Source organism: Grus americana, chromosome 4 (genome assembly GCF_028858705.1).
Source record: "Grus americana isolate bGruAme1 chromosome 4, bGruAme1.mat, whole genome shotgun sequence".
NCBI lineage: Eukaryota > Metazoa > Chordata > Aves > Gruiformes > Gruidae > Grus > Grus americana.
The window spans coordinates 33,236,629-33,254,286 of record NC_072855.1 but is presented as its reverse complement, the minus strand read 5'-3'; the positions used below and the strand labels follow the sequence as shown (position 1 = coordinate 33,254,286).

At 40.0% G+C, this 17,658-nt stretch overlaps 1 protein-coding gene across 11 annotated transcripts in view; it reads left to right on the top strand.

Annotated features, from left to right (window-relative positions):
- MTUS1 (microtubule associated scaffold protein 1) overlaps nt 1–17,658 on the top strand; it is a 124,902-nt gene that overhangs the window by 23,730 nt on the left and 83,514 nt on the right. For 10 of the 11 annotated variants that reach the window (XM_054823458.1, XM_054823466.1, XM_054823462.1 and 7 more), the window contains exons 2-3: nt 9,984–12,198; nt 13,982–14,177. In XM_054823458.1, the coding sequence (XP_054679433.1) occupies nt 10,162–12,198; nt 13,982–14,177 (2,233 nt within the window). In that variant the 5' untranslated portion in view covers nt 9,984–10,161. The remainder of the gene's footprint in view (nt 1–9,983; nt 12,199–13,981; nt 14,178–17,658) is intronic. The other variant, XM_054823468.1, reaches the window with a different exon arrangement.

The window sequence follows — 17,658 nt, the reverse complement described above, 5'->3', positions numbered from 1 at the left end:
CAAGTGAATCATCTGACCAAGGGGGCTGTACAGTAAAAGTTCATGTGTGATCAATCCTTGCAAAAAAGACCAAGCTGACTCTCTCAAAAAAACAGCTATAGGAAGAAAAAGTCAGTTTTTGCTTGTTAATCATGTAGTTCCTGTTAGGTTGTCAGTTATTCAAGGGTTACGATCTAGTTTATAATAAAACCAGGGTGCTGCTTTTTCACTTTGCAGCACAGAAGCAGTACTTTGCTGGTGTGTGCAATGACCTCTTGTGTGCATCTCATCTCAAGGGGAGGCTGTAGCAGAACCTGAAACTCACTTGGGAACATCAAGTATGGATGTGGCACTGGATTTGTAACACTTCTGTCACTGCCTGTTGCATTGATTTTGGTCAGTCTTGAGTTGAAATCAAAGCTACTGTTCCCATATAACGTATAGCTGTAGTTCCAGGGTGTCTGCAATGATTTGGTGATGTATATATGCTTTACTGTTGTGGAAGCTGTCAAGTCAGCTAAGCAGTTGAACAGGGAGAACTGTTTGAGAGGCTAGCATTTGAAGTTAAACACTTTTTTCAGCTCTCTGATTAAACCTGTGGTGTAGAAGTTTGCTATACTGTAAAACAAAGGCTTTAATAAGTGGCACTTGGATTTGATGCCTGACTTTAAGCAACTTGATTCAAGGAAAAATATTAAAACAATGGATTTGCACTGCTTGAATCTTAAGGGAGAAATTTATAATTCTTTGCTAGACTACAGGATTCCTACAGGGTCTCAGAGGGACTGACAGGATGATTTCTGTATGGGAGCTTTGAGTCCTGCTGTTGCCCCGCAGCTGCAGAACCCTCAGCAGGAGTGCTGCTGCTCAGGGCTCGAGTGGAGCCCCTTCCCCAGAGTCAAGGGAGGGCCACAGGGAGCCAGGCAACAGCCTGCATATCCAGATACCTTCTAGATCACCTGGGCGAGACCAATAACCTTACCCTGGCAGCCTTTCAAGCAACGTGTGCCTAGCTCCCCCTTCTCTCCAGTCCTTTATGCACCAGGTCCTGGTGGAATTTCAGCCCTTGTGGGGCTGCAGGCAGTCTGTTGGCAGCCCTGTCAAGCAGCTTAAGGAGCTCATGCTTTCTAGAGAGCACTGACCGCAGCCTGCTAGCTAATGGTGTTGCATAGATCAGGCTATTTTCTCTGAACAGCTCTACAACACTGTCATGGCATCTTTCGTGTAATTTATCTGTTGTAGAGATGCAGTGCTGTGTTTAGCTTTGCAGAGCTAGTCCCTCTTGGATTGGGAGGCTTGTGTCTTCTGGGACTGAAAGACAAACAAAAAATGTGAAAATAATGAAATAAAAATAATCTATTGTAGCAGTAATGTAATTGTGACAAACAGTTTCCTCTGTAGGGAACATAACATTTTTTGACTATAAAAAATGTTTGGTTTTTTCTCCTGAAACTACAACATTTGGAACAATGGCTGTGAACTGGCCAGTTGCTCCATATGCCAGTTGTGCAATGCTGCAGGTGAAATATTGGTGAAACTGTTAGGATTTATAGGATTTAAACTACTATTCAGCAATACTTACTGAAAATCCTCAACAACCACTGCACCTTTAGGACTTGTAATCATTGGGCTGGGAGCTGTTTCCTGTTTGGCTACCAAAATATTGTTTCCTGTAACCAGTTTATTGCAATTCTATTAGCTTTTTGTTCACTATATGTAATCAGGAGCCTTGAATATTTTTTTTGAAAGTGTAGTAACAACTGTTCTTTAATTAGCAAGTACAGCATCTTCAGAATTCTGCTGTGATGCTGTTGCCGTGCAAAAGTGCAATCCGAACTCAGTGGTAGAATTTTTTGTAGAGTAAGTGGAAACTGTTCTTGGCTGGCTGTAGCCTTTTCTGAATGAATGACCACTTTTGCACAGCAAGCATCTTTGAGTCCACAAAAACTGTGAGCTGATTAAACCTCTGACCTGGTTAATGTGAGAAATCCTATGCATCTTGATCAGTTCTTCCATTTGTACTGCAAAAGGATATCATGGCAAAGATGCCAGTTTATCAGTCATTAGAGACCCTGTTGATCTACTTTTTCAGGTAAATTAATCAAGTTACAGATTTGTTACACAGAATAATCCACTAGAGCTAAACAATGCTGCTGTACTTATCTTGCTTCCCTACAGGCTATGTTGAGAGTACTCTGGATGCTCTGTAAACTAGTTCATATTATATGTCAGTGTTAAATATAGCCAGCTGGTGAACAGCTTCTCAGTTTTAGGTGAAGATCTGAAAGGACATGCAATGCACAGGAGCAAATGAGTCTTTCTGTGGTCTTAACTATCCAATTCCATCCACACAGTTGCTGTTACTAGCTAGAATACTGATGATGTCAGCTACATGTTGTGTAGCACTCACGCTAGAGCTGGGGCCACAGATGCTTCATAAAATAGTTCAGGAACATGAAAAGTTTAAAGCCAGCACATACACTGAGACTGTTATTTAAGGTTATACTGCCTGGCACATTGTGGTATATTTGCTTGGCGTTAAAACTTGATTGTAAAGACAAATATTTAATTCAGGAGTTATTCCACTGGTAATTGTTAAAGCCATCTCTGCTCTGACTTGCCAAATGAATGACTAAGTTGTGGTTCATTGTTAGGAAACAAAAACTTTTTTTTTCCCCCAGGGTTATGACTGGCATTTTAACCACCACCTTTGCAACATGTTGCTGCTTCTGTGGAGTATTTCTGCCATTTTTGTACTTGCTGTTTTATGAAAGCCTTGTATCTGTCAGTCAAGGTGGCATTAGCAGCAGACAAAAGTCTTCACTTAAATGTCCGTAGACCTAATACTCAGAGGGGATATTTAAAACAAAATTTAAAAAAACCCCAAACAAACAATAAACTGAAACAGAAAACCCCAAAACCATCAACAGCAACGACACCCCCCCCCATTTACCTGGAGAATCCAAGGTGCAATTGCTATTATGCACCTCTTCCCTGTGTACTTGCTTCTGCACTAGCTTTCACTTCAGCCAGCATGAGAAGCAAGTGAGGAATATAGGGCAAATAAAAAGAATTGACAGCTCTGTAAAAGATGAAATGTATAATGGAGAGTAGAAAGGTTGCTGGGAGGACTGACCAGTTAGTTCAGAATGGTCAGTGCAATTTCTACTTTGCATGTTTGAAGTTTGTGCAAAGGAAGATGGGCAGCAAGGGTGTTGATGGTTGAAATTTCCATAAAGAATGAGAAATTATGATAAAGAATGTATGATGAGAGACTTCAGGAAAACTGCTAGATATCTGAAGCCTATCTTGAAACTTAAGGACACTCTTGAAAAGCACAAACCTTGTTTGCTGAACTTTTAAACTTTTATTTGCTGTATGCAAGTGTCTGGGCAGACCTAGCATGAATTCACAAAGCATTTTTGTACTTTGTAATCTATTATCACCTTTCTTCCTACACTGATAATACTTCAGTCTAAGAGGGAAAATTCGTATGAATAATCCTGGCTCACTGTTTTGTAACTTGAAGATACCAAAATGTGTAAATGTACCCTTTAAATGCTAGTATTGGAGAAAATCAGTTCAGCCGAATTCCAGGAAACAGAGGAAGTGAGCAATACTTGGAACCCTATCCAGTCAAAGAACTGGAACACTGATTAGGATTGTTGAACATAGCACTCTGACAGTCTCAGTCTTGTTTGTGCTTACCTGTTCAACCAAGTCCTTCGAAAAGAAGGACTCGAACCTTGACCAAGGAAGTGCCACAGTAAATGTGCTATTGTGGTTTTTCTCAGGTTCCAGCTCTTTACTTTCATTTTTGACCTCAAAGTTTATCCTTCCTTGTACAAGAACATATGCTTCTGCTAAACAATTTAGTTGTGATTAAAATAGCACACCCCCTTCCCCCCTGCCCAAAGCATCTCCTTGAAAAGTTGATGAATAATGTAACCAGGAAGCACTAACTTAATGTCATTCTTACAAGTTCCTGAAGAGTAACAGACTGAGTATTGATCTCCTTGAAAACCATGCACAGCCTTTGTTTGTGATGGCAATGGATAAACGAATGATAACTAAATATATGACTGACTGTGTATGCAGTTGTGTAATGCACCGTACTTTGAAAACCTCCTGAGTAGTCTGGGCCACTTTTAGCAGTTAATGCTGTCTTGATGAAGCTACAAATGAACACCTGATTAAGTCGTAAGAGAGGGCTGGAATATTGAAGTGAGAGGCTTGTTGGTATTCTCATCTGTGCATTCAAATATGTAGCTTTGGTTTTGTTTCATCATGCACTTAATCTCAAATAATGAAGTAGACCTGCTTACTTGCACTGTCTTAATATCTAGCATTTGTCACTGGCTCCTGTATGCTTATCTCGACTCCTTCCATGAGTTTCATGCTGTCAGTTGCTGTAAAACGGAGTGGAGGAAAGGCATCTGCATTTGCAGAGCTTCCTGGTCTAGGGGGTTGCACCTCCAAATCCCCGAAATACTAGATGTCATTTCTCAACACTTTTCAAGTCCATCTTTTACTTAGATAACCAAAAACTTAATTTACCTTTAAGAAAAGTCACTGGACCAGTCTTCCACTTTTGAATACAGAGTTCTGCTGGAACTTACGATAAAAATCAGAAGCTGGCAATTATTAAAGGAAGAAAAAGTGTGTTATCAAGACACTGTATAAATCCATTGGAATGTCTGAGTGTATTACATGCTTACAAATAATAGTCTGAACTTGAAGATAGCAACAATAGCCTAACATCCTTGAAGACAGGCCAATAATGATGGCCAGAGCTTGTGAACAATTAAATAGATAAGGACTGTTCATCTTAGGAAAGCAATGAAAATAAGGCTCTGAAAGCAGTTGAAGCTTTCCATTGAACCAATGCTCTGGAGGCCATGAGTTTGTGGAAAGCACTAGCTGTGGAAAGCACTAGCATTGCTGTCTGTTAGACAACTATTTAGTCACTAGTAGGAGCAAGCTACTAGGGAAGCTGTTAGTGTGAGCAGTCATATGTTTTGGGGTAGTCTGGTACTGTCTCATGGTTTGAACGTGTTATGGGCAGTCAGCACCTCTCACACAACTTTAGCTTATCTGATTTCTGCAACTCTATGTTCAGTTGCCTTTCCACTTTATTTCTTCCATACCTTAGTGCCAAGATTTAACTACTTAAAATTCATGCTCCTTGGTTACTATCACTTGTATGTTAGCTGGTGCTTCAGTCTTGAAGCAGGCTGGCAAATAGCCAAGTAGGAGGCAAAACCTGATGGTTCATGCCTGTGGAAGCGATACTCCTCCTTCAGTCAAATGTGCCTGCATGATTGCTTGCAAACATAAGCAGAAATAATGTGCAAGTTACCATAGCAAGTGTCTCACGCTGATTTTGATTTTTTTAAAATGACTTTGAGTAAAGCATACAAATGTCACTTAGCTATCCTGTGGGTTTGGGTTTTTTTATCACAGTGTCAGCACTGATGATACTGTGTTCTTAAGCAAGCAATGCCATTAGCATATGAGTACTTCATGTAATTCACTTCTAGGAGTATGTTGGACTTGTAATGTTATAAATGTTTGGGTGACATTGTTTTAGGAGCTTAATGCACCCTCTCTTCTAATAGTTTGAATTAGCTTGGCAACAGGCTAGTTTACATCAGGATGTGACATTACTGAGGCTGCACAGGGTTCTCTTAAACTGTGATTTCGTGCAAATGCAGCATTACCTGAAACTGTGTTTTCCCAGTGCTTTTTATATGGAACACGTGTGAGCAACACTGGACAGAGCACGTTGGGAGGGATGCCTGGTCACTGCAGACTCCCTCCTGGATGCTGCTATCTCTGCCTTCAGGTGTACATACTGGAAAAAGTCAGACTTACGTGATTGTGTTGTGTTCCCTAGTCAGGTAAACTAGTTGTAGTGTAATGCGTTGACATATAAAATGTCTTAAATGGTTTCTGACTTCAGTGACTGTAGTAATTGTGACCATGTAATACGGTTTTCTGCTGAAATACAGATGCTGACGGTGCATTTTGTCTCGTATCAAAGCATGTTCAGCTGATTAGAGCACTTCTGGACTGCCTTCCTGCATGTCTGGGCACATACTCTCCTTTCAGATTTATACCCCCCTCCCCCCTTCATACAGGCTGCACAAACATAGCTGCTGGGTTTGAGTAAGCGCCGTGTGATGGTGTGGGTGAAAGAACCAAGTACCAGGAGAAGTGTTAATTATTACTGCCTATGTTGTGACACTAACACAAACTGACTTTTGTTCTTGCAGTAATTTGTAGACTTGTAGCTTGAATCCTCTGTAGTAATTGATATAATTTTGATTACTGTTTACCCAGCACTGAATGAATCACTGTCTGTCCCTCTGCCCTTTTACAGCACACCCCCAGACACTCCTTGTAGGTTAGCAGAAGCGATGAGACCTTGCTCTGAGCCCAGTTCTGTGTGTTGTAGTGTATTTCTCCTGGATCTGGGGCTGCTGGCAGCTGATCATCTCTCCTTTTAAGAGAATCTGCTTGCCAAGCTCTTTTCCCTTTTTTCTAAGTGATGCTTCTGTTACCCCAAGCTCTTTAAGCTTTCCCCTTCCTCAACAGATATGAGCTCTGTTAACTAAGGCTTTTTTTGCCATGTGTAAGCACTTGAAATATACAACTGAAATTTGCCAAGTTGAGCTTTACTGAAGGCACAAACCAGCTGAACTGTGTTGTGCTGTACTGTAGGGTGTTGTGGAGGCCAGACATGCATAATACTTGTTGGTGTAAGACAAACTCAAAGCAAGTTTATTAGTAGTATTTAGTTTAGAGAATTCCCTTTGTGGCTAGTTGCCAGGAACAGTGTATTCTTGGGAAGGAATGTTCTTGGGAAGGGCAACTGTTGTGTCTGTGCATCTGCTACTGACCACTCCTATGGAGGAGATGTTGGCTGAGGTTAATTTGTCATTAGCCTCCTGTGGCAGGTCTTAAATCTAAAGACTTTCTCATCACTAGGAAGGCTTTTCATAAACTGATGAATGTGTTAGTACCTGTTACAGAATGTCAATATTTTGAAGATTAATGTTAATCTTCCTTGACAAATTTTTATGAACTACAGTTAATCCTTAGAAATACCTCCCTTTTTATGCAGGATGCTTTTAGGACTCTGAATGTGGATATGAAGCTGTATTTGAAGGTTATGAAAAGTATTGATTATAAAGTAAAAACTTGCTTTAAAAATAGTTGAATCAATGGTTTATTTCTCTATATTCTCTGGTAATGTGAAAGTCTAGAGCACTGAGTGAGCAGACTTCTACATGTTACACATTCATATATGCAACTTTAATGCATTTCCTCATTTATCTACTCAGTCTCAAAACCACTTTTATTTTTCTTGGAGCTTTCTTCAGCATTGACTGGATCAAGGTTTACTTAGCTGCTTGTATTTTGAATTTTGGCATTATTAGCTATGCATACTGTAAGCTAATGTGTCATTCTTTAAATTCCTGGGATCTCAGTTTTGCAAAGTCTTGGCATATTGAAGTTCCCTGTTTTCTGTAGTGAGAAGGCTCTTGAAAGAGATAAGACTGCTGGTTGGATCTGAGCTAATGCTGAATCAAAATGGAATCTTAACTTTTTGTTGTATGACTAGGTGAGCAAGCTGCATTATGGGCTAGTCTCCAGACAAGCAGAAACTAGTTTTAATGTGTCAAAACAACAGTGAAAGCAAAGTTTGCAGATATTTTTCAGCAGTTGATTTCTGTGATTGACTTAAATCAATGGAAAATTATTCAGGACAGATTCTTGCCCTGCCTCCAGGAAAGACTTTTTTTTTTTTTTTTTTTTTTCAGAAGAGCTCTTGAATCTGCCTTACATTTCTTAATGAAAGATGAAAATAAAGGTACTAAAATTGTTCATTACATCAAGGTGGGGAGGCAGAGGAGAATGCTATTGATCTCAGTAGTTTATTGATCCTTATTCCATGGAATATTCTATTTTTCTGTTAGCTCTGGATTTTTAATCTGTAGGGACTCTGCTACGTGGTTAACATATTAGTCTGAAATGATTTGACTAATTCTCATATTATTGTGCATTATTCTGTCCATCCTGTATACTTGATCTTGATGTTCATATCATGCTGCTTTCTTCCCACCAAATTTCAAATATATTATATCAGTATCCTCATTTGAGGACACTGCGTTCTGGTGTCTGCATTTTAGTTAAATACTGTTTACCTGTTTACTCATATTTTTTGATGGCAGGTGTTTTCCTCCTCCTTGTTCTTTGATTGGAGAGTGGAATCCGTTACTCCAGATATGTGATGATGTTCAGCACTTGTCCAGTTTCCCTGTTCTTCCGTTGGGAAGCTGACCTTTGCCAATGAACACATCTTCAACCCAATTCCCCTGTTGGATTCAGTGACTTCTGTCCCTCCCATTTAGACTTTATTGCTCTGAAAGTGACTCTTCTTCCTGCCAGATCCCCCACCCCACTGCAACCATATCTTACAGATTTGAAGTTCTTCCTACCTCTGGTCTTATTTCTGGTACTAGGAACCTTCAACATGGAGTCATGCTATTGAAGTCATCCAGCTGCTTTGGACAGTTTGTATCTTCTCTCTCATTTGTGTCCTCGTGGTTTTTATACCTCGGTGCAGTTCTAGTGCTTGCTAGAAACTTGCCCTGATACGTTGCAAGGGCTCTTCTTAGTTTTGGGGTTTTTTTTCTCCCCATGCCCTCTCTGTGACTTGTCTTCCCCCTCTCCCCCTGCCCTTTCTGCTTCTGTAGGGTTTTGGGTGAGGATATGTGGCTCTCCTCTGCTGGAGAGGACACTGGAATTGTTTCCTCACTTGGCTAATCTTGTGTCATCTTTATAGAAAGTGGAGGCTGTTGCTATGTAGGGAATTGCTCTCCAGTGAATCTGAAGGGGTCCCATATACATCTATTTGTTGGCTACCCAGCAGCACTGGGGTAGTGTATTGGTGTAACCCCAGAACTGATTGTGAACCTCCCTGTCTTCTCTTTATCTCAGCTCAGGTGTCTTAAGACAACTCTTTGAAGATCTTGAGCTGCCTCTGCTGTTCATTGCTTCCTCAAAAGGCAGGAAAAAGGCCTTCAAGGTGGAGAAAAACTGCTGTCTGGGGTTGTTACTGCTCCTTATGTGCATCAAAGGATGAACACTGAAGTCTTTCTTCACTGGGATTCTTAGAGTTGCTGCTCTGTTGTCTGTTCTAGACCTGACCTTATACAGGAGCATTTCATCATTATTACAATTTAGATATCTCCTAATTTCCTGTCTGTATGCAAACTTGTACATAAGAACGTATATGTGACCAGACATAGTCAGACTGAAGATCTACCTAATGCTGTGTCCTCTCTCCAGCAGTAAACTGGGCTAAATGCTGAGTAAAGAGCGTAAGAACAGTATGAGTGTGTAGTGATTCTTCCCTAGAGTTCTCCTAGCTGCTTGCAGCTTGTGACTGAGAGCTTCTTGAGTCTGGTATTCAGATTTGAACAGATTTTTCTTATGTGGCTCTTACCTGCTTGTGTATGAGCCCGTGTAAACTTTCGGCTTCTAAGCACTGTGCAGTAAGAAGCTTCGTAGCTTGACTATACGCTGTGTGAGGAACCATGCCCTTTTGTTGGGTACCTGCTATTGCAAGATGGAAAAATAATGGTTCATTCTATCATGTAGCCTCTCAGATACCTTTTCGCTGTTGAGAAGCCAAACCTTTTGGGTTGTTTTTTTTGCTTGCATGGAAGCCAAGCAAGCCAAGTATCTGAGAATGCAGCCCTGAAGTCACGCTTGATTGCAGCTGACCAAAGGGTTCAAAAGTTGCTTGGCAGTCAGGGAAGCAGAAATGAATTGTGAAGGTAAACATGCATGGGTGGCATCGTTGCAAAAGCATAGTTTCCTTAAGGAAGTTGGTCAAAATGGCTGCACTTGATTCAAAGACTAATAGCTTAAGAATGGTTACTGTCTTCAAATCCTGGTTTGGCTAATTGTTTTTCATTTCTCTTTAATTCCAGAACTTTTGAGTCCTCTTGAGAAACATGAAAACAAAGAACTATTTTTAAAATATTTTTCAAGACAGTTGACACATTCCATGGAAAAGCTGGGTTTTTTCTGCAAAGTTCAGAAGAATCTGCATTTTCTGGGATTTTAATTAAGTATAAAATGAAAATAGTTTAAAATTTAGCCTTCAAAATGAATGTTGAAAAGTCAGATGACAAAGCAAAGAATGGCTTCAAGTCTTCCTTACTTATAAGGGATGAAAATGGAAATAACTATGCATGTGACAGAGCTACACCTTCCTCAAAGAGTTGTGCCACCAAGATACACGGCAATTCAACTGACCAAAATACAGTGACTGAGCATGAAGATGATGCCATTCTTGAAAATAAGAGTGACTTCGGAAGTATTCTTTTAACAGAGCAGTGTATTGAAGTACTTCATCTGCAGAAGACACCTGGTAAGTACAACTGCACAGGAGCTCTGTTGGGAGATGCAGATGCTGCATGCAAGTCTTCTGTGACTGAACAGACATGTGTGTATACTTTGAACTGTGACCTGGAAGAAACAACAAACCTGGTGAAAGGTAATGTTGCTACAGCAAAAATGCAAAATCAGAGTATCAAACAATCGGTGCCTTACAGTCAGACGGACTCTAAGTGTGTATTACTTCTTCCCACTTCAGAGCAGAACGCACCGTCCCTGATAAAGGACTGGGCACGATGCCATCTGAGCACATTGGATGTTACTAATGTTATAGGTGAAACTCTAGGAACTGATCAAAATGACGACATGCATCTGAGGGAAACACTAATCTCTTCTGAAGTATGTACAAGGGAGAAATTTGATAGAACCAGCTCAGAAAGAACACCTAATGTCTCCTCTACAATAGTGGCTTCAGAAATCCCAGGTGCCTATTCAGAACTTGAAGTATGTTGTCCTGCCTCTGCAGGTGTTGAACACTGTCTAAAAAACGCTAACAAGACTGATAAAGTCTCACAGGAAACAGAAGCGCAGTCTGTAAAACTAGCTGCTGGATGTGTAGATCCTTATAGGCAAGATGCATTATCACCATGCATTAATTTTAATGAAGATGACCAAGTGAAGTCCTCACAGCATACCACTGACCACGATGAAACTGGGAATTCCAATGCGGAAACATGCATGGATAGTTCTGTAAATAATGTGCACCTTCTCCCAGTAGATAAAATGGATGGAGAACAAGTATCAAATAAAACCAGTGAACCCTTAACCAAAGAACAAATTATCTCTGGAAATGCTGCTCTTCGGGATATGCACACCACCTCTTTCGTATCTTGCAGTGTACCAAAATTGAAGAGGGCTGTTATGCCTGACCTGAAATGTGAAGCAACTTTTGTGGTCTTCAGTCCTATGGCTGATGAAAGCGATTCTGCTCTATGTACTTCAACTCCTAAAGAACGATCAAAAAATACAACTTTTTCTGTTTCAGCTTTGGCAGAACTTGGAGACAAGTCTCCTAAACTAAGACCAAATGAAGCGTTTGTAGGAGGGCATAATAGAAGGCCTTTGCTTAAAGCTAGTTTAGGCCAAACTGCAGGAAAACCAGTGGGCAGGTCTCCTATTGTGTCAGCAATAACCAAAGCAAAGAAATCGGAGATTGTTAGTTTTCCCAAACCTAATTTCAAAAACATTAAGCCAAAGGTTATGTCTAGGCCTGTGCTACAGCCAAGAGACAGTGCAGCATTAAAACAGTCTCCTCAGTCCCCCCAGCTATCAGCTGTCCCCTCATCTTCACTGGTTGCTTCCCCGAGGCAATTGTCCCCCTCTAGAAAAGTGCTGAAAAAGAAAGTAGATATCACTAAAGATACTAAAGTGGAATTGCCTGTGAATAAGCCCCATAAGCTACGTCTTAACAAACACCCCTTCGCTAGCCAAGTTGTGCATGCCACAACACATCCCAGAAACGCTTCCCACAAGGCTTCAAAGACACCTGCGTTGATGCAGAATCCGGAAGACATTGGCAAAGCCAGCTCTACCCATTCGGCATGCTCCTCTGTCTCTGCTGTGCTTTCAACGTGTATAGAGAACTCAAAAGAGATGCTGAACGATAAAATGGAAAGTTCAGATTCTTTAATGCAGCCCTGTGCTCAAAACATCTATCCATCTGGAGGGGAAAAAGAGCTTCTTCTGGAAGCAGCCTTGTTAAAAGATGTGGCAAATGAAACATTTGACCTGCACTCTGTTCCTTTGGTAAGCTTTTTTTATTTACATATTTCATTGTTTTTACATTTGGAAAAAGGGAATTCTGTATTGTACAGTGCTGAATGGAAATTTACTTACAGAAATGTTGTGCATATATTAACAGCAGCATTAAGTCACACAAAACCCCAAGACCAACAAGTGGGTCCAGAGTTTTATTTTTAACATCTTAATTTAACTGGCTGCTTGGAATAATTTGGGAGTTTGTTTATTTGAAGTAGAACTGGGACTTATTAGAATAATTAAGAGTAGCCAGGAAATATTTCTCATGCAGAGGGCATATACCTGGTTTTAGGCAGCCAGCCAGCTGGAAGGTGCAAACTTCCTGGCCGGGAGGTATGCGTGTGCTGGTTGGTTGGGAAATATTTTTGGACGAGTCAGCTGCCTGTCAGGAGAAACGTGCTGCTTTCAAATACTCTGAAAGAAGGTTAAAAGAAAAGAAACAGTGAGAAAGAAGAGAAGAGCTTCAGGGTTGGGTCCAGCAAGATCTCAGGAGGCATGGTAGGGATGCAGACTTGGAGTCTTGATGCTATATGGAGTCCCTCCTGTTGTTCACTTGAGGGTTCAACAGCTCTGTTAAATCAGGGAAATGGAGGCAGCAGCTGTTATTGGTAAAACTGGCATTGTCTGTATTTTTGTCAGGCTTTACTCATTTGCCAGAAAAACCTCCAGTAAAGCTCAGTATATGGAGGAAGCTACTTCAGGTAAAACAGAAGCAGATACCCATTTTTTTTTAAACAGAATAAATTAATAAATAATAACATTTATTTATTATAATAAATAATTTAACTTGAAAACCTAAATTAATATGAAAGCAAGGATAGTCTATTTTAATTCTAAAGTCTTTCAGAGCTTGGATTCTGTTTCACTCCTTCCTTTTGGTTCTGAGGGCTGGAGAGAGTATTTTAAATTCACCCTGTTGCCAAGATGGATATTAATTTTGTGATATTAATTGTTCTGCTGATACCTGGAAAATCCATAGAAAAATTTCTACAAAATTTGCAGTAGACCAGCTTGACTAGTAAGTGGTCTTCTGAAAAGTACAGATTAACTTCTGGAAATGAAGATGAGGACTGGAGTCAAAAACAGGAAGTGCATTAATATGACCAAATTCCTGCATATCGGCTTGAGTCACAGAAAAGCATATGAAGATCTTCACATTCTTATGAGTTTTCCTTTATAGCCTTAACTTTACAGCATGAGTTGTCATGACTTAGTGCCCATATAAACTGGAGCAAGAATTCTGTATGAAAGATACATGAGTGCTACATACAAACCAGTTATTTTAAACCTCTTCTACGGTCCACTCCTGAATTTATGTTTTTTTCTATGGCACCTGAATGTGAAAGACTTGAACCTGTTTCTGTGTGGTAACTTAAGACCTAGACCAAGAAAGCTATTCGAAGGGCTGGAAAATAATTCATCTTGAGATTAGGTACAGTCATGTATTTGAATGGCTTAATTAGAGTTTGGGGAGGAAGAGGAAGAAACTCTGATGTAATATGACCTCTGTAACTTCTTTAGTGTGTGTGTCATTACCAGTGATTAGCTTCAAACTTACAGTATTGTGTTGCTGAGGGTTATTCAGGAGATGATTCTTGAGGTTCTGAACTGTAGATGGGGCCAATGTGATAGCAAATAGCTAAGCATATCCCTTACCTGTGTGGTCAGTATTTCATTACAGATGCTGGAAGGGGACATCTTCAGCTTCTCACAGTGGTGGTGTGTGGTTGTTTTTTGGTTTTGTTTTTTTTGGCTGGTTTTTTTAAAACAGATGCCTTCTGTGAAAGATGAGACAACACAAGGGAAAAACATTCAGAAGAAAGGCGCAATCACACTTCGTAGTGTATCATCTCCCAAGGTTAAAATGGTGCCATCTGTGTTGCCCTCGAAGAGAGGATGTGAAAATAAAACTATCTGCACAATTAAAGCATCTTCTCACAAAGGAGCTGTTCTGTCATCAAGCTCTGGTAAGAGAATTTTTCACTGGAATACTACCAATTAACCAGTTTCTTAAAATTAAGATATCACATTTAATGTACTTTCTGACAGAACTTTTAGGATGGTACAGAGCTTTATTTTTGATGCTAAGTATGATTCTATAAAAACTGCAAATTGCTAATACTAGGGCAGAGGAAAAAAGGGAGGTTACACCCCATCACTGTAAAATCTCATCTTGTAAGGAATGTGTTTAGGAGGGTGTGGTGCTCTTAGAACAAACAACATATAAATACTATTTATAGTTTTGTTATATAACAGTACTTTGTGGAATTACAACTAATATTACTTGAAAGATGTAAAAATGAAGAGGAGAAAACACATAGCTCAGGTACAAAGCACTGACGATAAGCAACTGTATACTATCCCAATGGGAATAAGCCTTTATTTTAGGACATAGCGTACTTTGTTCAACCTAATTTTAGTACAGCTCTCTAATTTCTAGAAAGGGGAAAACATAATCGAAGGACAGACTACTGCTTGAGTTGCTAATTAAACTTAGACTGATTAATACCAAGGGTCGTGGTGGTGGGGAATCTCAATACTAGTCTGTAGGCTGCAGTTCAAATCTGGTGACTGGAAACTACATTCTGTAATTGTACTGTAGAGATTAAGAAATGGTCTTGTAGGTTATGTGCTTTTTTAACTAAGTGTGGTAATATAGCTAATTGCAAAGGTAGCCTGGCTATAAATGACTACACTACGGTACACTGTAATTTGGAAAGTGTGCACACCCAGCTATACCCAGTAAAACCTGTTCGTGGTTTTTTTAACCCACTCAATCTAAGATTAGAAAACAGTCCAAAATATTCCTCTTAATTATATACAGGTAGCAAAGCATGATAAAATCTGTATCTTTAGTACTTTATGGGATGAGTCCCTCAAAGTGGATATAGCCTATTCTCTGATTTGATCCTTGCTAATGTGAGGGACTTGCTCAGTGAACTAGATCCCTACCTGTAAGCCACCAATTTCTTGGAAGACTCATCACCAATTTAGAGCTTTCCTGCCTGTAGTTATGGTCTTAGCAGAACTGAGATGGATATAGATAAGATGTATATTTGTCCCTTAGATTATTAATCCAGAGTAGATTTATGATACCATCACTAGAAAGAAATGTAAGCATGGCTGGGATATAGAGCTAAGTTCTTTCCCTCATAAAAAAAGTCAGAGGCACTTTCAGAAGCAGAAGTCATTTGCAGATGAAAATAAAAACTTTTACTCCCATGTTTCTTTAGCTAAAGCTGTCACTCCTTAACTTATGTGTTGAAATTACAGTTGTCAGTACAATATCTTCCAAATTTTTCATATTGGAAAAAGGCTGCTTAAGGTAAAAGCATGAAGCAGCACCTCAACGTTTCAAACTTGTGCTACGATCTGATGAGACTGGAACTTTAATGCTGCCCATGAGAAGAATTTTTTTTTTTCATGCTGCCTCTTCAGCCCCTGCCAATGCCCACCATTCCTAGGACATCTTACCCCTTCATTTTGCTTATGCAACGTTTTGGTGCTACAAAGTAGGATTTAATGCATTAAACTGTATCAGGTTAACTTTCCAAATCCCTTGCCAAGGGAATACTTAAACATGATTCCTTGGTCCCTGGTAAACATGCTACTGATACAAATCAAAGGATGGGAGTCTGACCTGGGAGAAGGAAAGATGGGGAAAAAAGTTAGGAGTTATTTGGTATTGCTACCAAAGTCCCACTGTATTATGTGACCACACCTTTCAGGTAAAACCCTATCCACTGCTGCTCACCCCATCTGTTTCTAAAGGTTTTTTTGAGGTAAAACTCTGCCACATGGCCACAGTAAGTGTATGTAGCTTGTAAACCAAACCCAGTTACCTGTTTTAGCTAAAGTCTTCCTGCAGGGAGTAACTATTTCTTCCAGTGAAGTCGTTTGAACGCTTTGGTATTAAACTTGTGCCTTGATGTAATTCCAGCAGCAGAGGCAAATAAATCAGTAGCTGTACAGTTGTTTGCTGTCAGGATTTCTCCAGATAGATGAGCTAAATCCAGGATGGAAAGGACTTCTGGAGGCCACCTAGTCCAGCCCCCCTTGCCTGTAATTGGGTCAGCACTGAATTCAGACTAGGTTGTTCAGGCATTTGTCAAGCCAAGTTTTAAAACTGTCCGAATCCTGGTTGTGCTTCCTGAGGTGCTAACATAAATGCAGCTAATTCTTAACCAATTGCTGGCCGTAGTTGGATCGTTGGGCAAGAAGACAAATCAGTGTAGCAAGTCCATTAAATACTCTGAACAAGAGGAATAATGGTATAGTTCTGTGTCATCCCTCACATGTGTATGTTGAGGGAGCGAAGCAGTCTGTCTGTCCAAAATGTATTAGTATATGTATTATTCCCAGAATAATCAAGAACTTGTGAGCAGTGGATTGTATCATGCACTGTCATTTTGGATGGGAAGCAGGAAACTTCCCTACAACCAAGAAATAAAAGAAAAAAATGCCCAGTCCAAACCACCAATTATAAGATACTTGCAACTTGGCAGGAGTTGAGATTTTGGTCGGGTTTTTTTTTTTTTTTTAAACCATAAGTTTTCGGAGGTAGGAAGCATGTCCTCTACGGAAATTCCCTGATCCTCTCCCAAACAGGAGACAGCAGCAGGAGAGGAGAACTCATATTTAAAGCATTATACGTTTGTGAGGTTAATTGTAGAGCACATTAAGCTAAAAAAACCTTTTTTTTTAATTTATTTCAAAATGATTGCTGACCACTGTTGACCAGTTTTGGTGTGTCTTGACTGGAACTTGGGAGTTTTTGCTGAATCAGAAGCTGGGTCTCTAAAAGGTGAGCCCAACTTGATTCAGTGTACTGAGGTAGTTTGTGAAATGCAGAAGCCCCATTTGTGCAGCAAATCTAGAAATCGGGTCACAGTTGCAAGCTAGACAACTCAAAGTGATTTCTGTAACTATTTCCCTCCATATCAGAGAATGACCTGCAATCACATACTCATTCTTGAACAAAAAAATCTTAATTCTCTACAGCTAATTTTTTCCATGGTGGTGTGCATAGGTTTCTGTAGTACTGGATGGCAGGCAGTATGCCTTTAAGGATGTTAGTTTTCTATTAGTAAAAACATTTATTAGAATTCAAGACACAGAATAAATTGTTTGAGTTACCTGGTTCTTACTGGAAGGCGTGTGTAATTTTGGAGCCCTGATTCAGGACTTTGAACCAGTCCAGAAATGAAAGCAACTATTGTTTTAGTTCCTGGTAAATGCACACAGCCTTCTAATTGTATGTGCATAACCACTGTGGAGAAGTAATAGCCTGATAATAGTTGAGGTATTATGGTTTGGGAAGAGTCGTGTCTCTCTCACTTGAAGGGAGGGGTGGAAGGGGACTGGAGAAGCCAAAGAGATTTGGTGGTCCTGTGGAATGTCACTTCAAGTTCTACTGCCAGCCTGCCCCAACAACCGCATACTACCACC